Source organism: Anas platyrhynchos, chromosome 6 (assembly GCF_047663525.1).
Source record: "Anas platyrhynchos isolate ZD024472 breed Pekin duck chromosome 6, IASCAAS_PekinDuck_T2T, whole genome shotgun sequence".
NCBI classification, from domain to species: Eukaryota; Metazoa; Chordata; class Aves; order Anseriformes; family Anatidae; genus Anas; species Anas platyrhynchos.
Window position 1 is genome coordinate 35,607,314 of NC_092592.1, and position 22,152 is coordinate 35,629,465.

General features: G+C 42.4%; 1 protein-coding gene and 1 long non-coding RNA gene across 6 annotated transcripts in view; one reads left to right on the top strand and one right to left on the bottom strand.

Annotated features, from left to right (window-relative positions):
• The window catches only part of GRK5 (G protein-coupled receptor kinase 5), a 172,963-nt gene extending 168,090 nt beyond the window's left edge, over positions 1 to 4,873 (top strand). The window contains exon 17 of one of the 2 annotated variants that reach the window (XM_038181479.2): positions 3,871 to 4,873. In XM_038181479.2, the coding sequence (XP_038037407.1) occupies positions 3,871 to 3,900 (30 nt within the window). In that variant the 3' untranslated portion in view covers positions 3,901 to 4,873. The remainder of the gene's footprint in view (positions 1 to 3,870) is intronic. The other variant, XM_038181480.2, reaches the window with a different exon arrangement.
• A 3,158-nt stretch (positions 4,874 to 8,031) lies between these two features.
• LOC101790034 (uncharacterized) lies at positions 8,032 to 21,180 on the bottom strand. 4 transcript variants are annotated; one of them, XR_005266743.2, is made up of 6 exons: positions 20,832 to 21,180; positions 18,393 to 18,455; positions 13,380 to 13,483; positions 13,075 to 13,112; positions 11,029 to 12,692; positions 8,032 to 9,546 (listed from the first exon to the last, which is right to left on the bottom strand). It is a non-coding gene; the product is annotated as an uncharacterized lncRNA (long non-coding RNA). The 4 variants fall into 4 exon arrangements; XR_011810155.1 differs by having other exon boundaries at positions 11,029 to 11,522; positions 12,566 to 13,112; positions 20,832 to 21,177; XR_003498173.3 differs by having other exon boundaries at positions 11,029 to 13,112.
• Positions 21,181 to 22,152: the final 972 nt, after the last annotated feature.

A 22,152-nucleotide genomic window follows, 5' to 3' on the forward strand; every position in this document is an offset into this window, starting at 1 on the left:
TGGGTGAGAATATCAACCTACCACATGGGGAAGAAAAAAGGACAGCTGGAGGAAAGCTTAGCCCATTAATGTTTCATGGGATAAATCTGTTAAGACTGCAGCTATTGGTCCAAGTGCTTAATTTCCTTCATGTTACCAGTGTGGCACATGAAGACTAAATTTTCTTTTTTTACCATCTCCCATTTGGGAAATAAAATCCCAATAATACAAAACCCTTATTGGAAGCTGATGAGCAAATTGCAAAGAGATTGTAAATGGCCTTATACCTCTTACATGCTATCTGCCTTAACTAGTGGTAGATTACTTTGTTATAAGACAACAGTGAATTGTCTTCAATTCACTGAACAGCAAATGTGCCTTCTCCTGCTCTCCTTTCAGCTGGGACAGATCGTTACTCAGCACCTCTAGGACTCTAGCAGTGGGCACACAAGGACAGTGCAAAGTCCTCAGATGACAAAAGTGGCATTCAGTGGTACTTGAAATGTGTAATTCTAGGGTTAGATATCCTGAATACTCCAGGCAGTGTGGGAGAAGTTTGCTTCTGCCCACCTGAAAAGTCAAGCCTGGATCCCAGCCCCTTGGGAGCAGTGAGTGAGTAAAGGAAGAGACAGAAAACTAGATTGTTTGAGGGAGATTTCATACCACTTCCCTAAGTGTTGCTATCCTGTCCAACAAACTTTAAACAGTATTATGATGCTTGGGCAGCAGAATTGTCATACTCTTTCAGTATCTGAGTCCTGAAAGATTTGATCAACATCATATATTACTAATGATAATGAACAGTCCTAGGAATCTGAGAGTTAGAGGTTGCCTACACAACAAAACCTGCAGGATTGTCATTTTCATTGCAGCTTTCTTCTTCTTCTTCTTCTTTTTAAATATATATATATTATTCAACTCATCAGACATTTGAGACTGGAGAGGACTCACAGTCCTCCCACTTCCATTGTGTGACCAGGTGCAATCTGACCACAGAATTCAGGTCTGAAGCCCTGCCCTGCATAGCCAGATATCTAGAGAAAATTGGCATTTGTCTCTGTGGAGCCAGATTCAAAAACACTAGGGGCCACAGGTGTTCAGGGGCTCTGAAAGAACAGAATTATGACTTCACCATACAATCTTGGAGAGAACTTGCAAAGTGAATAGGTTTGGGTGTGGGTTTGCACATAGCAAAGGAGAGGAAAGGAGTAGTTATTTAATGGCTTTTTAAACTAATCAATTTTTTGTATCTTCTTTCCATTTACAATACAGATTCTTTCAAACTGTGATACAGATGTTCAACAATTATTTTCCACATTGTCTAAGTGTTCATCTAAGTCTTCTAGTGTTTTTCCCACCCTCTGGTTGGACGAGAGGCTTTTTTCAACAAGTGAATTAAGAGGGGAAAATAACAAATAATAAACTCTTACATGTGCACTCTTGACCTAGATCATCTAAAAAGAAATTTTTACAACATCTATGACTCAGATGTTGTTTCTGAACAAAAACCTGGTAAAGGTGTAAAGATAATCAAACCAAAAATGTCCTGGAGATCAAAGTGTATGTTAGTGTATAGCAGAGTTCAATATCGCAGTGTTCACCTGGCCCTACTGCCTAGTAGGTGGCAGTTAGGGGTGATACCACGTATCCATAAGGACAATTTGACCTGTCTTGTTTTGCAGTCATCCCCTCCCCCAGAAACCATGATGAAGAGTGCTATCAGCAGTAGGTAATCAAACTTTGCTGACACAGTGATGTGTCTGACTACAAGACACGGATTCTTAATTTTGTTCAACCAGAACTCAGGTTCTAACTTGAATTCTTTGCTTCCTTTGTCAAATCCAGTAGCTGTTAAACTTTTTCAATAGAGAAGCCTCAGCTGACAAGAAAACCAGAAAAGCAATCTGTAATACTAATAACACCATCAGTAGGACAAGGAAGAGAGGGCATGAGCTCTGGAGTACAGTGCGAAAACTACCACACCGTGTATGTCTTCAGCAGGTGTCAAATGGCAATTATTTTCTCACATCACTGCGTGTTCTTCCTTGGTTCATAGTATGTTATTCATAGTTTTTTGAGTAATATGGAAATTGCATACACAAGGTCATATTAAACGTAGGGTTGGGCCCATGGCTCAGAGATATATCATCTCTGTGAGGAAGTCAGAGAAAAGAGCTTGAAGAGACAAGTAGGTACCCATTCAGTCTGCACAAACAGCCATCACACAGGTCTGTGTTCCCAGCATCTGAGCCTCAGCCAGGAGATCCCTATGTAGACTTCTCTGGAAGAGCAATAAATGCACACTCTTATAGCACTTCTCATGGCTATCCATGGAACAGGTGGCTGCAGGACAAGATATGGGTGTTTCAATCTCTGCTCCATAGTTGTGAATTTTTATTTTTTATTTTTTTCAGTTCAGTAGCAAGTTGTAATACTCTCTTGTTAAATATCTCAATGCAGGCGAGATCATTCATCAAACATTTCTAGGCACTTCCTGTACAATCTTTAAAGAGGCTGGACTTTGCTTCTTTGCTTTGAAAGAACATCCTTGGGTTAGTCTGTCCCTTGGGACATCTTCCTTCACATGTGTAGCATGAAGCACAAAGTGGCCTCTGGAAGCTCTAGTGGTCCAGAGTAACATTAATAATACTTAGGTGCCAACTTCACAAGAACACCACTTGGACTCCTTGGCTGGCACTGCAGCAAATTAGTCTGGTGGTGAATGGAGCTGGAACCAGAGATTTAAAGACTCTTCTGCCTGAGGATGGCCTTAGTCTGTCTCAGGATGCAGGGAGGTACATTTGGCATTGAAATTTGGGAGAATCTGTGCAATGGCTCTGTTCACTGCCTCCATGGAAAAAAAGAAGGTTCCAGAGTTGTCTGTGTCAAGCCTTCCACAAATATGAGCTGCAATTTAAAACACTAAACATTACTTAGAGTAAGAATAATAATGACTAACAACCTTATGCTAAAGCTGAAAGGCTATGTAAGTTTAAAACAATTACTCACTTTCATGTGCTGGGCAGGAAACAATCTCTTTTAGATATACTAAATAGTATTATTTATGTAGTCCTGCTGGTAATAACTTTCTGCACTTAGCTACGAAAAGAAAAGAGGAAGAAATCGGTCCAGAGAATGTTGCAATTTTATTTTTTTTAGGACAACTACCAAAGAAGGTGAAAAGCCCACAGCATGCCACAGTATTACATGCTCACCTCCCCCAAACTTCTCTATGATAAAACAAATACAAGCTGCTGCAGTTGATTCAGCTAAGCTAGTGTCCTGTCAAACGGGTTTAATGAAAGAAACAACTTTAAACAGATCATTGCCTAGTCACTAAAATGAATATTACTGCTTGTGCAGAAGTATTCTCCTTGTTTTATGTACGTGGAGCCAGAAGTGGTGGATTGTATTCCTATTGCACCCATGTTTTACTTCAATCCCTGGCCAAAACTCTGCAATTTTTCTTTCCCATTCTTAAACGTGGAGGGATGCTCTCTATCTATCAACAGAAAGCACTTTGGAGTCTGTGCATAAAACAAATCAATACCAATTCTTTGTATTATTATTTAAGTGAAATAGGTTTAATATAGCTGCTCTTATTTACATGACTATGGAGATGACTCTTGTAAATAAGGGCTCTTTTTATCATTGGTTTGCCTTAGTTCTGTAGCGATATAACAGAACGCACTTCACTTCTGTAAAGCCTTCTCCAACAGAAGCTGAGATGACAGCGTAAATGTTAAAGTATTCGTTTCTTATTTGAGTGCTAGCTAGTAATTGCAGCATTCAGACGAACACTTCCTCTTTTTTATATTGGAAACAATTATAGGAAGGGGACAAAATGACATTCACTGGTTCAACTTCACAATCTTTCTCTTTTTGGCCAAGCCTACAAACGAATTCCTAGGTACCAATTAAGTGAAATGCTGTGTGAAGTCACAAAGATGCACGCGTGGCAAACATTGGGTCAGCTCACTGCCTGTCTCTGAAAACAAAGAGGTAACCACATGCTGGGATCAATGGACTCCAAAGGGGAACTCCAAGTTTTCTGGATAATCAGCGGTCCCATAGAGAAGATTCACTCCCAGAGAAGAAACATTTCAGGTAGTGGCTGGATGACAAATGTGTTTTCCTTTCTCATCACCCCGCACGCAGCTGTTAAATATGTTTATTAGCAAGCTCAAATGAGTTATTTCATGTGTATCGAATGCGGTCTCCCTTAATTGCATTTCTTTTAAACACTGGACACTCTTCTGAAAGACTTAACATTTTAGCCTTATGAAGGTGAAAGTTGTAAAAACTTTATTTTGTGTTTCTGAGCAATGTAGATAGACCTAAAGATTTCATGAATTATCATGTGGTTGCCCATATCTGACTAATAATTAAATTGTAAAATTGCAGTTTCATATTAGGGTTAGTCTTTTCACCTGCTTCAAAAATTAAAAATCATATTTGGTATATAAACATACACAGAATATCCTTCTGATTGAATTTCAAGAGCATATCCAGGATTAAATGTTTTTAAGCACTTCTAATACTGTAGTCTATAAGAGGAACAGACACTTCTAAAGCAATGTTAAAAGTTGTCTTTCATAACTGAGTCAACAGATCATTTTTGTAATAAATTAAAGCAAGTGTTCTCAACTAGAAGAACTAGTGGCTGTTGGTATTGTACAAAAAATCATTCTAGTATCCAAAGGGTTATGGGTGGGGAGGGTCTGTTTGGTTTTGTTTCTCTTTCCAGGGAGATCTTTAACATTGTTTGATGAAGCTAGTTTCATTTGAGATTGTTATTGAAGATAAAGGCTTCTGTGTTCTATGGCTGCTTGGATTCTTCGTACATAATGTCCTAGTAATGTCACAGTGCTGCTGTATCTAGATCAAACCACTGTTTTAATTGTTTTCGTTTTCGTTTTTTTTTTTTTTTTTTTTTTTTTGGCTTTTTTAATAAATTCTTTAATTTAAATACTTGAAAACTATGGTTTGCTTTAATGAGGCACATAATCAAAAAGGGCTTCTTTAAGTCCTTGCGATCTTGAAGATGACTTTAGTGAGAGTTGCAGCTCATATCTTGCTAGCTTCCCTTGTGACTTTGTATGTTTTAATAGTACTGTCTCTTAAATTGTCTGACCTATGACATTTTCATGGAGATTTAGGGAACTAAAAACCAAATTGAGGTAGTATATTCCTTCATGGAAGTTCATCTGAAAGCAAGACTGGTTTTTCCCTGAGATGTCCTGCCTTCCTTACCTCCCCTGCCTTCCTCTGCAGTACGAGACTTCAGCCAACACAACTCTTTATGACCTTAAAAATAGTTTGAAGGAAAGGATGACAAAATCACTAACAGGGATGCGGGCTGCAGAAGTCATGAACTATTTTTTGAAGTTGTACATTGTCTGATTTATGAGGCCCTACAAAGGGTTTTGTCTAAGCTCCAATTAGGCAGAGGGAAAGTGTTTAGAGAAAGAAAACAACAACCATCAAAATGTGCCCTTCGGTACTCTGTACGTAGAGGATCTAAAACAAAGACAAAGTAGCTGCAAAATCACTAAAAGGAAAGTTGTGCTCCGCTTTTTCTTTAAGAGAAAAAAGACAAATCTTTCAAAGAAGTATGACGAATATTTTTATGAGCCTGCTAATGGCAAACAGTGTTTGCATCAAGTTTCATGAAAGAACATTGTGAAAACAGATTATCTGCATGAAAGCAGCTACATCCAACAGCTATACTCAGTAAAACCTAAGGTAATAGACTACACAAATTCAGGTCATGCATATTATCGCTTTCCAAACAAACCAAGCCATTTTTCACAAGATTTTAACAATCTGAGAGAATGTGAGATGAAATTTTATTACTTCTCTAACAGTTCTTGGTGGGTTTGTTCTCTCTGTATCTTGATGTCCTCTCCGTACAGCAACATGTTGCCTCTTGAGAGATGTAATCTTCCTTAGATTTTTCCACTATCTCTGGCATGAGATGTTCAGCTTCTCAGAGAAAAGTCATTACACTATTTTGAAGGAAATCCAATTAAAAAAGAAAAAAAAAAAAAAAAACACATGTCAACTTTTTGAATCCCTTAGAGGGCTTTGCAGATGAAAAATACCATAAATGGGCCTGACTCTGCAATTTCAAGTCCATGGGAGAGGAGACAATACAACTTTCTGCCAAGTCAGTGTCTAAATTTTTGGATTTTGTAATTCTATTTCATATCTGGTATAGAGTAAATGTCAAAAATAAAATGAAAATAGGGCCTATTAACAATTGGTGCTCTGGCTTGTTCTGAGTGGAGTAACTCTGCTACAGATGCTGAGCAGCTTCAGTAGCCCATTTAGAGATGCTTGGTTAAACTTTACCTCATTTTCATATGTAATTTTTAATTACAGTTTATCACTGTTAAATTGTTTCTTAATTAAAGGAAAGGGGGTTCCTCTGCTGTGAATAAACTTCAGCAGCATCCTAACAGTGCAGGCCTCCATGTATCTCTGTTAGCTTTTATGGCAGAGGCTTGGCATGCCATAGGGATGCTCCAGACCTGCTAATCTGGGGTCATTGCAGTGTAATAAAGATGAAAATATCAGAAGCAGGGAGGCAGGTAGGTTGCTTTTTTAAAAAAAGCTTGCAGATGATAGAAAATGAGTTGCCAAACTAAGTTTTAAAAGCACACATTCAAAGGTGCAAAGCCACACACTTAAATGCAAGAACGAAGGTTGCCTGTATTCCATTAATGTCATTCCCTTGTCTTTATGCACTGCTATTATTATGCCCTCACATAATAATATGTTATTATTATGCATTCAATCCCAGAAGAGAAACTAACCTCTGGCAGATTTACAATGAAAACCAGATGCATCCTCTCTATGGCATCTGCTAATACATTATGTGTGTCAGACTTTCATTTAAGTCTAAAATAAATATTTTCCTCCAGGGAAAATCTCACCTAATTGGCTGCTCCCCTCCATTTGCAGTGGTAAGGCAAACTGTGAATTCTGAAAAAATCATTTAGGATAAGTACATACTGCTCTCTCCCATAAGCAAAGGGCCAAGAGCTTTTGGTATCCCATCTCTCTTCATTTAGATGCTATTGATCCCAAAATTGGGAAGGGGATGTGGAGTGAATCTGACCTGTTTCCTTTCCCTGCTGGTGTGCAAGCTCTTGGTTGTTATTAGGGACTGGCAGGAGGAATGAGAGAGATTCCTAAATCTGTCCTCTCCTCTCCACATATATTCACTCCTACACTCTGCTTCCCTGCTCCCTCACCTTTCTGGACAGATGAAGACAAAGACAGAAACACGAAGCCCAACAGCTGAGGAGGCAGTGCAGAAGAAGAAATATTCCTACAGGTGAGTATTGGAACAGGGAAAATACAAGCTGCAGGTGGGACAACACACTCTTCGAGGCAGCTTCAAGGGTGCTGAAGAAATGGGAGGAACAGGGAGGTAAGTGTGGTGGAGAGAAGTCAGTGCCTGGAGGGATGAGATTGGGTCAGGGATGTGGCTGCACTACTGCTCGGGACGGAACTGGTGACATCTGGAAGGCAAGTAGAAGGACACGGGAGAAAGGAAAATGCTCCTTGCATCTTTTGAAGCATTTGGTTCCCCCATTTAATGGGCATGGGTGTTCTGCACCATCAAACAGCCTTTGAAAATGGATTAGAAAGTAGGTACCTTTTGAAAGGGAAAACGGGTGAGGGGTGGCATATTTATGGGGATAAAGGAACTTCCATTTCCTTTCATGCACTGCAGGTATACCAAGCGCACTACCAGCAAGTGCACACAGTGCTAAGGCTCTCACTCTCACATTGCTCCCACCAAGAAAGAGGAGTCTGATGTGTCCCCATCATCCAAAACTACTTTTATTAATGTATATATCTGCAGACAGGGTTTTGTGCTTGGGTTTTGGCAGAAAGCTGCTGCTGCCAGTCTTGCTGTTGCTCTATTCTGCTGGTAGGAATTTGCAAATCGATATATTCATTACCTAATTTTTCCAGCTCCACTTACTTGTTAACTCATATTGAAAAATCTGAAAGTAAAGAAAGAAACATCAGCTCAAATTAACACTGTAATGATAAATTTATTGCCAGTTATACTACAGGCAGTAGTCATGTTTTTTAGAAGCTTGAAATAGTTACCCTGCTTTGGGCCTGGTCCTTGGTCGGTGCTCTGTAGAATTAAACACTGACATTTCATGTAATTGAAAAATGTAGCTGCAGCTGGTGTTGTATACTTAAATAACCACTATAAGCACTAAAATACGATAAACAATTTGAAGCTCAGATTACATTGAGAATTTGCTATGTTGTCCTCATATTTACAGCAGGAAAGTGGGAAGGATCCTACCTTCATAATTACTTCTATAATTCTCACTTAAATGTAGCTTTCTTTCCTCTTTGCCCCCGTAGTTCTTTTTAAAGGTTTGTGAGCCTACACATGAAACCATAATGGCTGATCAGATTAAAAATAAAACTTACATCTGTGTTTGCTTTTACATACATCAGACACTGCTACAATGATCCACCTGGTGATTGCACATGGCCACAAAAGAAAATCAATCATTTCTCATCAAGTATTTGCATCCATACAAAACATCACCAGAAATGAAATAGGTCAAAGTGATATGATAAAAAAGCAAGACTTAAAGCAAGGAAAGTAAATTGACAGGACACAATAGTGTTTTTTTTCAGGTTAGCTAACAGAAATGCACATTACCAATAAGAAACCAATCTGTTCCACTGATGATAATCACATTTTTTTTTAAGGCAATTTAAGAATTCAATAATATGTGCATGCATTTCAAATGCTGCTCTGTGTGTGTAGTAATTTAAGACTATTTCACAATTTCACTGATTCTTTGAGGAAAATAATTGAAAACAAAAATATGTAATGTCAATCAAGAACACAATATGAGAGAACATTTTGTCCCACAAACATATTTCTGTGTCAGATTGAACTAACACACATGAGCTACTTAAGTCAGAACAGTGCTGAACAGGAACAATTCTGCGTTTTGAGGACTTTAGGAGTAGCTGTAAACAGCTCCAGTATTATTTTTTTTGCACTAACGCTTCTAGGGGAGCAGCTATGTGCATTGTTAAAATGTCCAAGAAGTCACCCTTGTAGAGGTCCAGGACTTTCTGGGTTTCCTTTGGATCACTGTGCTCCATCACTTTCTTGTTGTCTTGGTTTGCTGGGCTGCAGGATTCTTCTGTCTCCTTGCTACGCCCAATCATTACCACGGCACTGCAGCTACTTCTGCGCCGAGATCCTCTGCGGGTGAGGAAGGGGTTCTGGTTCTTGTCAGCAAATACTTTCGTCTTCCTGTTGGACCTCTTACTCTCATAGTTCCTGAGCTCCATTAGCCTCTCGTTGAAATACTCCTGCAGTGGTTTGTCACGGAAGCCGCTGCTGGTTGCTGGGTTGCCTTTCAAGTAGCCTCTTGAAGAGGCCCCCAAGCAATGGGGTAATGAAGCTTTGTTTGGAAAGCTGTTTGGCTGTGATGAAGAGCTCTTTCCTTCCAAATCCTGGAAAAGTTGGTTGAAGGCTGGAGTTTCAGAGTAATTTCTTGATAACTGTTTAAAATAGGGGGAAGGGAGAGGCAGGGTTGGAGCAGAAGGGAGAAGGGAATCTGAATTAAATTGTGCTGGTTTAAGTAGCAAAAAATCTTAAGTTTATGCTTCCACACATTAAAGAGTTGTTATGGAAAATTTTAGGTTTTTAAGCTAAATTTATTGAATTTAGAATCTCCCACCTGCCTGTTTTAAGGGAAGTTCAGGTTTATCCTTTCCAAATCTCACTAGCCTGTAGCTGCTGTTTCCCATGATAAAAATGTATGATTTTTTTTTGCCCTTCTTTACTTACAGAACTGCAATTTTCACATATATTTCTACATCCTAAAACTACAAAGTTTACAGTTATTACCCTGCAGCATATCATAGATGTGCATGAAATTTTCCTTTCCTATCATAGGATGCCTTTCAGCCTGCTAATGAACCATTTTAATACTTCAGTTACTTGAATAGTTGAAGGCCTGATCCAGCCCCGTTGACATCAGAGGGTGTCTTTATGTTGATTTCAGGGGAACACCCGTGCTGTGAATCTTTTTATTGACTGCGAGGGAAATCAATGAGTGCCAAAAAAATTGCTAGAAATACAAGATTGCCTTTCCATGTCCACAATTAAATGTCCCCCGGGTTCTCAAAGTTACTGCTCTGCCATTTCCATCTTCCTCACACTTACTCCAAGACACCCCAGCCTGTCTCAAGCTAGCAGAAACAACAGCTGGTTTCTGTTTGCCAAGTTAGACTGGACCATGGCTTTTTCTTTGCAAAATCTTAGCTGTTCAGCTTGAAGGAAGAACTGCTTTGAATTATATTACTGTTTCAAATCAATAAAAACTTTACTGTATGTAGACAATAACCTTTCACAGCAGGACCACGGAGCATTTTGCACTCATTTATTATGTCTGACAATGCCTTTGGTATCAAGAAAATGATCATTCATGCAGTTTTTCACAATTGCTCATTAAGTCTAGATACTTGCTAATGGTTCTGCCACAAATCTGGCTTCAGAGCCCAGCAATGTCTCAGCAGGGCACTCCATCATCAGCTTTTGGCAAGTTGCCTACTAGCGATGAATGAAAAACATTGAGTACAAACCAGGAATAGTAGGTTGGACTTGACATGTAAACTGAAAAGTAATCAAGTTTTTGATCTCTCTCTATTCCATCACATTCTGGAAGGGACCCAGCAAAACTAATGATCCTGCCTAGAGTGATTGTGCTTTTGGAGTAAGTTAGGTAACTGCAGAACACTAAAACTTGACTAAAAAGTAGTCTCTCCTTCCTAATTCAAACCTTAAAAAATATTTAAAAATTCCTGAATTGATAATGTATCAGAGTATAACTCTTTAAAGTTCTGCTTTTCTATACCAAAACATAGCCCCAAACTTATTATCATATCAAATATCAATTTACCAGGAAACAGGGAAATAACTCTAAGAGCAGAATAGGTAGTAGTTGCCATACATTTCAAAGAGAGTTTCTGCATACAAACCTTAATGTCTTGGAAGCCTGGGTACTCTGGGATGATGGGCAAGGTACACATGCTAACACTGTTTGACCGCCTTTTTTTCATCGCCTTACGAGAGCAAGTGCAGTTCCTGGAGAGATGAGCTTGTCCCAGGTCAGCTGGATTTTCACTGAAATTGAATGTTTTACAGTCTTTTATGTAGCAACTTCTCAGGCACATCACTGAGGCAGGTCCCTCCATTTCAATGTGAGTCAGGAGCGTTTAGAAGCAATCTGTATTCCAGAACAATTCCCTCCCTAGTTTCCCTCTAATGCATAATCTCATAGCAGCGAGTCCCTTGACAATCCGTGGGGCTGAGTGCCGGCAGATGCAGAAGACCAAGCTGACAAAGCTCTGAGCAGTACGTCTCTTGTGCAACTGGGTTCTTAGAGATCACAAGCAAGCGATGCCTTCACTGAAGTCTGAAGCTCTCAAGCCATTAATGCTGCTTTTATCCTCTGAAAGCTCTTCACAGGAGGCTGGTAAATTCAGACCATGAACATAAAGGGCTCAGGTGAGGAGGGATTTGCAGGGATTACAAAGCTGCACCTTCTGTCAATAAAGTCTCACGCTGTCCTCTCAGACAGCCTAATGTGACTGCTGACGCAGCAGCAATTAAAGAAGATCAACAGCCTGCACGCAAGAGTCGTCGCTTGGCTTACATTGGAGCAGGCAGATCACTGCCTTATGGCTAGGGGCTCCACGATAAAAAAAAACATTAAGGGTTTTGGCCCAGACTAAAGGTGAGTAAGTCAACACAACCAACAGTTCAAGAAAGATAGAGTGGACAGCTATAATTAAAAATAAATAAATAATTCTTCCAAGAAATTCTATGCCTCTAGGCATCCCTGGTGTGCTTGGAGGGGGGCTACAGCCCTGGAGATCTGAGGAGATGCCCCAGCTGCCTTGCTGTTTGTGTAGCCATGGCTTGTACAACTAGAGAGGGATGCGTGGCCTTCAAACAGCCTGGCTCCAGCACCAGCTTGGCAAGAGACCATGGTAAGAGCAAGACTCCTTTCAGCCAAAGCCATGAAAATATTCAAAGCAAGAAAAAAGAGCTGCTCTGAACTGCTCACAACCTAAATAACACGGAGGAAAGGTAAGCAGGGAAACAACTCCATAGTTTTTATTTACAGATACTTGAGTGGTATCATCACTAGAAACAGATACATTATGCAGTTGTAGTAACTGGTGAATCTTTAACTGTGGCAGCACTGGGCTGCTTAAAGCCCACAGCACCAGAGGATGTCTCCTGCCACTGGGAAGGCAGCAGCTCCCTCCAGTGCCCCACTGCAGCCAGCCTGCATGCAGAGCGTTGGTGGTGAAGAGGCAGAAGAACTGCCTCTTCTCCATCACATGCCAGGGAGTAATTGCTGTGCTCACCAGTGCTTGTGAAAGGTAGCCAGAGAGGGGATTTACACGCTCTGAATACGTGCATGTAAATATATCCTGGCTGAGCTAGAAATCCATATCCATCCATGGTGTCCATAAATATTTGCATCCATGTATTCAGAGCACTGACCGTGAGCTGTAAAGAGCTTTGGATCTTGTCCACGAGACCATCAGCAGGATTTGGGTTACTGCTCCAGCCTGTCTGGCAGATGGCAGCTTGGCAGGCTCAGGGCAGAAGCCTCAGCAGCAGCGCCCACCTCACCGTGGGACAAAAGCAGGTCAGGCATAAGTAAAGAGCTCACGTAAACAGGTACAGCCACACCTCCCATATCCAAATGCACGCATGCAACATCACTTGTTATCAGCTCTGGCTCTGGCATTTTTGATTTGAGAGTACAATGATTCTCAGGCAGCTGTGAAAACCCTCAGAATGAATGACCATTAACAGTGACCCCCACACCAACACATCACAGGTCAGCGTCTGTGTCCATAGCTCCACATGAGCCACACACAAATTCAGATACGAGGCTGACAGAAAGAACTTGCATGTAGAGATGTCACAGTGCTCACAAAATAATAGCACATGAGTCATCTCTGATGCAGTCCTGATGACTTGCATTGTTGCATACATACTGGTACCTTAATATGTCAGCACAAAGTGGCCTTGCTAGTAGTACCTGAGAAAAAAATACATAGCATTAACAAAGCTTTCCTGGTGGAATTTATCATGAGAGGAAAAAAAATAAAAATAAAAATAAAAATAAAAATAAAAATAAAAATAAATAAAAAATAATCTCACCACCTTATTGGTGGGTTTATTTACCTTATTTACTATTCCTTCCCAGATGTCTCAGACAATGTCTGAGACAATACCGTTTTTCAGATATGTTCCAGACAAACCTGGATCATTAAGTCACCACGGCCAGGCAGGAGGTGAGTCCTACCTGTGACTCTTCGTGCCAAGTCACCACATCCAAGTCTGAATTGCTTCAACTATGCAGAAACAAGCACAGTGTGAAATCTGACTGGTGGCAGAATACACCTTACCCTGTACAGAGAAGGGGCAGAAAAATAATCAAAAACAAACAAACAACAACAAACAAACAACAAGAAACAGAATCAAATTAATTTCACAATTTCACTAGTGACAGACAGTTTTGTTGTCTCCCAGATCAAGGTATTCATGGTACTGCCCACAGCTGTCCTCTGATTCACAGAAATAAGGACTGTGCAAAATAGCTGCCATTGACAGGATTGCTTTAGGAGCTGTGATGACATCTTGTAGGTGTACAGGCCTTGCAGGGGTCCAGTAAATGCACCAGCTATTGTAGACATGGTGAAGAGTTTCCTCTTTCCATTTAAACTTGCAGCCTGAAAATCCCTCATTATCAAAATTCATTCCCTCTTCTCCACGGAAAGCATTTGCCTGGATGAAGTGAGACACCAGCAGCTTTTAATCTGTAATTGCTCATTGTGCTTAATGAACATGAGAATGTGACACAGAGTGTGCCGCTTGCGTGGAGCTTTACAAAGTGTCCCACGTTCCTGTTTTAATTGGAGGTTCTGGTTCTGCTCCCGCAGCCTAAAATCAGAGCTCACGGAGACTGCTCTTTTATAACCTCTTGTTCCTTCTTGTACCGTGTCATTACTGCATGCAGTGGGGCTAATGTACTTCTCTCATCAAGAAAGCTCTTTGTCCCTTTTAACATGAAACTTTACATTTTCCTTTGATCCTCGGGTGAAAAGAAACATGACTTTCAGCAATGTGTAGGTTTCAGTACTTACCTACCTTATATCTTGATGTTTTTACTCTATTAAAAAGTTGTGTTTTTTTTTTTTTCTTTCCTTTTTTATATAATGGATAGTTGCATTCTTATAGCATTCCTCATGTCAGATAAGCTCAGATTGTTTATCGCAGTCTGCAAGAGCAGGTTGTGGCCGTGAATCTCAGTTTTTCTGCCTTTGGAGTAAATCACTCAAAAGAAAAATCACGCAAGGAATTGTTTACATTTCTGTGACCTCTACTTTTGCTAAATATTTGCATTTTCTCTGCTCTCCCTTCAACAAGTAAGAACTGGTCTATTTTTATAAGGAACTATCAGTATTATAAGTTAGGTGAGTGATTTATAATTGCTAATTAATCTCAAACTGCAAGAGATAAATTTGGTTTCTGAAAGTACCACCGAATGACACAGATAATACAAGTCCAACTCCAAAACTGGATGTGGGGTCTAAAACCAGACCCAAGAGCAGGTTATAGATAGATTGTGCTACACTGTTTTATAACTAAGTAAATTTCCTTGTGGCAAAAAGAGATGTTATGCTTATTTAATGTTAATTTCTATCAATGTGATGACTGTTTCCTAGTTAGAGATATCTAACTTGTGTTATGAAAGTACCGAGTAACTCCCAGAGTATTAGCTTCATGAAGCTACCACACTTTGAAGGTTACAAGAACCTCCTTCTCCACCATTTACACCAGAGTAACTTCTGCAACTGCGATGTGCTGACCTCTTACTGACGTTAAGGTACCTTATGTCCTTTCATGCCCAGAACCAGGCCTTTTGTCAAAGCAGCACCCAGGTCAGGCAAATGTGGTTTTCCCTTCTCTTAATGGTCAGAGTCCTGAATCTGCTGCTCACTGTGTTCTGGGTCATGCACTCAGTCACCGCACACTCCCTGTGACCACATTTGCCACTAATTCAAGACTAATATTTGTTTGTATTTCCTTGCATAACATTGTTTCTAGTAGTTCAATACCACTGGCATTCACCCCATGCCTCGTCCTTGCTTTGTCCCTGTGGAGCATGCAGCAGGCAGAGCAAGGCTGCTGCCGTACCCTTCACCTGCCAGTCCAAGGCTGCTTTGGCTGACAAAAATCCCCAGTGTGGCAGGTCTGGTAACTGCTGGAGGATCGATTCCTTTCATGGAAGTGCAGCTTCTCAGATCTGTGACATTTTCCTTCTGAGAAAAATAATCTGCAGGCTGGGAAGGAGGGGAAGCTGGACCTCAGCTGGTTCACGAAGTGAAGGACTGGTTGAAAGGCCCATGTGCTGAAAATATCATGAGCCAGACCCTAAAAACAGCATAGAAAGTTGAAAACGTGATGTTTAATTCATTTTCTAGAGGTAAGATCAATCAAGGGACATTTGCTGCTGTTTGTTTTCAAATTAAACCTGATGTTTCCATCTAATTCCCTGAATCGAAGTGCTGCAGCTCTGAAAGCTGCCACAACGTGCAAGAAAATCCAGAAGGAGGGGAATGCTGCTGCTGTCTTGTGAGACCGGGTGTGTAAGCAAACTCAAAGAGAGCAAAGTGAATGTACTGAAACCTCTCTGCCTTGCTCTTAAAGGGATGTCTCTGCTGCGGTACACTGTCCTGTATGATAAACATGCTCAGAGCCAACAACAGTCCCACCGAAATAGCCCACAGCTCAGCAAAACCATTGTGAGCTGCTGCATAAACCAGAGCTTAACTTTCCTACATTGAGCTGACACTGAGAGCTCCAGTATGAGGTGACGTAAAGCCTCTAACTTTTTTGTCAAACTGTGAAAAGTACTGATTTGTAGCACTTCAGAGCAGAGACAGGGAAAGCCAGCAGCCCCAGATCCTCAGCTGCAGGGGAGCAAAAGCAGTGCTGCCTGTGAGCAGCCCTCCCCAACCCATGGGAGGAGGGGAAGGGCTCTCTGCAGCCCCCGCAGAGCCTTGCCCTAAATGTGCCTCCAGCTCCAGCAGGACACACGCAGCCCACGCTCCTGATGCTTATTTGGCCCCCAAGAGGCCTGAAGCAATGCAGAGAGGTGGGAAAGAGGAGCGAGCAGCGCGCCAGCCCCGTCACTTACTGACCAAGGAAATGACCAGGCTTTACCAGTAAGGGAGTGAGGTATGTCATGAAAAGAGAAGCGATGAGCTGCGCCTTGCCCAGACACCAGGGGTGGCAGTGTGGGAGCAGAAGTAGAATTGCAAAATGTTGACTCAAAATTTATGGCTTCTGAGGTCACTCGGTTCCTCATTTCAAAAAGGTTTTGGTCTAGCCCTAAAAAGAAGCCTGAGCTGTATCGCTGCTTCTGCATTCGGACTTCCCCCAGGTCTGGCTGGTATGACTGTGTGTCTTCTGCCCGTACCTCCCCTCCGCTTGCAAAAAAGGCAGCGTGTGTGTGTGTGTGTGTGTGTGTGTGAGTCTATACACCCATTTTACTTGGCAATCAAACCTCTGACTCGCACTCTTCTGACCTCAGACCAAGTTCCACGCATCTCTTGCCCTTTATTAGATGGCTAATACTCTTAAAAGAAGAAACAGATGGCACCCGTCTGCAGATGTCAAATGCTTGCCTCACATGGCATGTTTACTGCTGGATTTTCACCAGACTCTTGGCCCACATAGTTAGGTTTTTGTCTTAATCACCAGCTTCAGACCTGGAGCAAACATTCACTGGCTGGGTTGAGCCACAATTACATTTCTGCCTCTCAGTGCTTCTGGTTATTTTTTAAAAACGACTGTACAGGAAAGGGATTAGGGGTGCTTAGAGTTCAGGAAGCAGAGCATTAAAATCTGAAGTTAAAAAAGAGGTTGACAAGGAATAATGCATGCAAGAGCTGCACTCCTGGGAGAGGGGGTGCAATCTAAGAGCAGAGCCACATGAAGAGAAGGTCCACGTTTCTCAGGACATGTGAAGTGGACTTGGGAGCACGTTTTCACTGTGGGTGTCCATGATTATCACTCTGATTTGTACTCTGCTGTCCTTCTGGACAAACTTTGCCATGTGAGTATCTCGCATGGAGCAGAGAGGTGTGGCCCTTCGTGTCCTGGGGTGAAGCAGCTCTGAAGCCATGAGGTTTGCCGCTGCATTCCCCAGAATGAGGATCTCCGGGCCTGTCTGTCTTTGTCTCTTTTCCTGTTTCTGTCTGAGTACATTTCTGAGCTTCCTGGCTGGGTGACTGGCAGCACAAGGAAAGTGCTCGTCCCTCTGGGCCAGCAGTGCTCACTGTGGAGTGTCCTTGTGCCTGCCTGTGTTAAGGATGAATTCACCTGAACCTGTTGACCCCGATGGGAGTTTTGTAGCACATTTACCACACTCCACGTCTTCCAGGAAAGCACTCTATAACGTATAAAAGCCACCTCCTCCTTCTGTGAGGGCTCACAGGCAGCCACAGGTGAGCACTTAATGACAGCACTGACACTGCCAGGTGTTTCAGAAGCATTAAGCTAATGCGCTTACCCCACAGTGCCTCATCTGCCCACCTTTATCCCATTGACACTTCTAAAGCAGGAGGGGGAATTAGCAGGGTAGAGAAAAAATAGAACAAAAGTCATATTAAAAGTCATAATGTGGCGACACGGGGATTGCTCCACCAGATACATTCCTTTTGTTTCTGTTCTCTACCTGAACTGTGTTGAGCTCCAAACCGAAGAATTTAACCACGCTGAGGCAGTGTCAGAGCCTCCCCACGTTCAGCTGGGGGCCTCAGCACGCTCAGATCTGCAGTATTTTTGTCCTCTAGCACTCACCATCTAGGGATGTTGCTTCCTGGGGACAAAATAAGCTCCAAAACATCAGAGCAATGAAGAGCTGAGAGCTTTATCAGCTGCACAAAGTGACGTCAGCAATGCAGGACAAAAAGAGGGGAAAAGAGTACCTTCTGGCATCCCTGTATTTGTAGCTGTGGTAATTGAATCTCTTTTCGGAAAGTGCATAATAATCTACAAAACACCGGTGTTTTCTTGCCTCACCTCCTCACAGCTGTTCTGGTTCCCTACCTGCTTTTTTGCTCAGTGGTATGTATTTAATTTTCCCTGGTGCCTACATGCTGTGCTTGGTAACAAGCCCAGGTACCAACACACCGTATCCCTTCCTCCCATCAGCTCCATTCCCACTGAGTTCCCTCCATCTTCCCTCCACACTCCGCCTCCTGGATCCTCTCTCTTCACACACAGACAGACAAACCTGACTCCCCACCTCAGCTTCTGCTGCTCTAACAAGCACTCCATCTCATCCATCCTTGCCACAGTTGGCCAAGACCTGTAAAAAATAGTGACAAAGAATGAAGTTAGCAGTATGGGAGCTCAGTTTTAATACTCCACCTCAGCATGGCTGTCTGTAGACATTGCTTCTATGAAGAGGAAAGCAAAGAGAGATTAGTATTGACATGTCCCATCAGTGATAGCAGGTGGATACTCTAAAAAGTGATGCTCTTTTTCCCCAGGTATATATGCACTGAGTGCCTGGCATTCTGCACATCCTGGAAACAGCTCTGCTGCAGCTCTCTCTCTCTTTAGACAGAAGCTAATAGAGGGCAATCTGTGGTATCAGGGCAGTATTTACAAGTCAATGAAAGCCCATCCATGATGTCAACTCTTATCAGTGCTGTCACAGGCAGAAAATGAGAGTCAAGAGCAAGATCAGCAAACCCAGGTTGCTTTCCTTAAGACTGCTCCCTTTGTATCCAGAAAAATGTCATTTCTGGGACAGTAGTGCTCTATTTCCTGCCTAGCTGGAGCAGGAAGGCATCGGTTATGCCTGCTTTCTCTGTTAGTGAGCAGGAGAGCACTTTCAGAGAAGATCATCAAGACTATCATCTCTCTTCATTTCCCATTCCCTCCAGATAATTTTCTACAGAAAGTAGAAGATCCCCTGTGCTAAATCCTTGGGGAAAGGAGTGATAAAAGAGCAGCTGGAAGCCAGGAAAAAAAAAAAAAAAAAAAAAAAAGTATTAAATTCAGGCAGCTCCTCTGTTCCATGTGGATTCTGTTTTGCTTGAGTTATCATTGAGGCCTGTGAGACTGTATGGATAACAACTGAACACAGGCAAAATCCTTCAGAAATATCCCATCTTGGTTTACTCCTTTCCTTCTAACTGTCCCCTGTGCTGCTAAGTTGCTTTGCCTTGTCTCTTGTGACCTCAGCTGGCTCTGTGGGATCCTTCTACCAGCTACAAGCCTTGAAACGGGGGCTTGAGGTGGTGTTTCAGCTCCAGCATGCCTGAGCTACACCCCCCTCTCCTCACAAGCCACATCTGTGGCCCTTCTGCTGCCCAGGTCGGCCAGAGGTGAAGCTCTGCTTACAAACTCACCTGTCTGGAAGCACTTTCAGACATCATCTCCCAACAGCCAGCACTAAGAAAACCTTTCCCCGTGGTTTACAAGGGGCACTCTGAGCAGCTCTGTGCAGGCAGGCAAGGATGCAACACCCCTTGGTGTTCCCAGGATGTGAGGGGAAACCACACCTGGCCTCACAGCCTGAGAGACACGGGGCTGTCACAGGGATCACCAGGCCATGGATCACCAGGTAAAGGATCACCAGAGCTCCCTCTGCATCCCAAAGGCACCCTGCACCCCATCTCCTGCAGCCTGGGCGGCAGCACCATGAAGTGTCCTGCTGCTGCTGCTCCTCAGCTTCTGCCATAGGGCAGGGGGGAACCCAGGAAGTAGAACTGCTGCTCATGCAGGCTCCTGCTGTCTGCAGACCACACAAACCTCAAAGCAAAGCAGCGTTCTAAACCCAAAAAAGGTTTCCAGCTTGGCATGAGGGCTAGGGTTAACTTCTTCTGGGGCACAGGAGGTATCACAGGAAGGTGCTGGCAGGATATTTAAAATTGTCTGTTCTTTTTCTTTTTCCCCCCTTTTTTTTTTTTCCATTACTTAGCATTCAGTGAGGCTTTAAATGTCACCCATCTGCCATGATTCTGGCTGAGATTTGAGCACCGCTCTCTTATGACTGTTTTCCAAGATTTTATGTATAAATGATGGCCATGAGGCAGAAACAACCTTCTGCCTGCCAGCACAGTGAAGAGGGCATTTAACAAAATCCCTCTTTGCCTCCAGCTACAATTTTAGGGACTGTTTAAACCTCTGAACAATCCCAGCACTAATGTAGCAGTGGAGATTGTATCTCTGGTTTCTGTCAACTAGAACATTCTTATCTAAGATAGGTCCCTAAAATGCAAATCTATTAATGGTGTTATTTTAATGAAACCTACAGCAGATGCAAAAACTGTCAGCTGATTAAATCACATTTAAATCAGTGCTGTTGTCTGTAGAAGTAAATGTGACTCCGGCCTCGGTGGAACATGCGTTTGGAAAAGATACCTGGCAAATCCAGCCATGGCAGTGGCAACCTGCAGCATCTCCAGGCTCCCATTGATGACTCACTGCAAGGTAGAACTAAAGGTGCTTTTGCTGTAGCTCCATCTGTATCAGTATGGCTACAACAGGGGTAGACTGAAACTTTAGTTTTCAGTCTCACTTCAAAAATAAACAAACAACAATCAAACAAACAGAAAAAAAAATCCAAGCAGAAGTTTCTCTTTCTTTAAAGCATTCTTCGCAAGGCAACGGTCACTTTACTAGCCCCAAGTGTCTGCCCCATCCTCATTGCTTCAGTTCCCAAGAAGCTCACCAGCACAAGCGATGATTCACACACTTTCTGCGAAGCTTTCATGGTGTCGAGGTTCTGACTCGTATCTTCCACTCCGCGGGACAGTGTTGCTCTTGTGCTGTGATGGGAAGCTGGAGGCTGACCAAAGCCCTGTTAAATGGTGCGGCTGTTGGAGAGGCGCAGGCTCGGACGGCACCGCTGGGGAGCCTCCCTGTCTTGCAGGGATTTTTTCCTCAGGGTTGCCTGAGGTTCGGCACTGCCCCTTTGAACCAAATTATTTGGTGAACTAAGTGAGCCAGACAAGTAATATAGTATGTGGGAGCATCCTTCTAAATTCAAGGGTATGATGTGACCCATCTGTTCTGACTGTGCTTTAACTTCTGGTAGATCTCTGAAGAACAAGGGCTGTTTTGTACATACTAGTTTAATATATCGCTTCACTTCTGGGGATGAAATCCCCATCCTGAAAGAAAGGACAGCCTTTGTTTAAGTGATTGACAAGGAATCCTCCTCTGTGTCATGCCTGGCCTTTTTCATGCTGAAAACGAATTACCTCAGAAATGCAGTAATGTAATCAAAGCTGCATACTTATTTACTTAAAAGGACTGAGGCTCACATCGTCTGCGATATCCAAAAGAACAGCAGCGCAAATGCTTTTCAGTCACTGGGGATCTCAGCAGAAGAGCTTATCATAAGTGGGTGTGTTTATATGTGCTTACGGACAAACATCAACTAAAATACAAAGAAGTCCTGAGGGAGCAGTTTCATACAAATATGTATATATATATTTTTTTTTTATTTTTTTTAAGAACAATACAGATTATTAATTACCAGGATAATACAAACAAGATGAGACTACTTATTTGTTACTCGTTCAGGTACAGAATAAAAAATGCCATTACCTTGTTGGTTTCTCTCTTTGAATCTATACCAGCTTGGGGGAAAGTCACCCAACTCCTTATGAGGCCTTCTGCTCCCACAGGAGCACGGCAGTGAGCTCAAGCATTAGTTACAACAAGCAAACAAACAAAACTGTGAGAACACACTGCATGTTGCGCTGAGTTTCCACAGCTCGCCTCATCTCCAGGATAAGGAGCTGGATGCTGAGGGTGGCCCAGGAGGGGCACAGCACATGGGGCTGGTTGTGTCCCAGCTGCCAGAGGGCACACGGGGAAGCATCTCTGTCCTACAAGGATAGATGGACAATGGCACTGCAGAAGGAGCTGGAATGGGTTTGAGGCAGGAAGCCATGCCGGGGTTGTGGAGAGGTGAAAGCCTGCCCAGGGCTGGAGCTATAGGTGAAGGAACAGTGTTGGACTGTTTGTGAGCACTGAGGTGACTC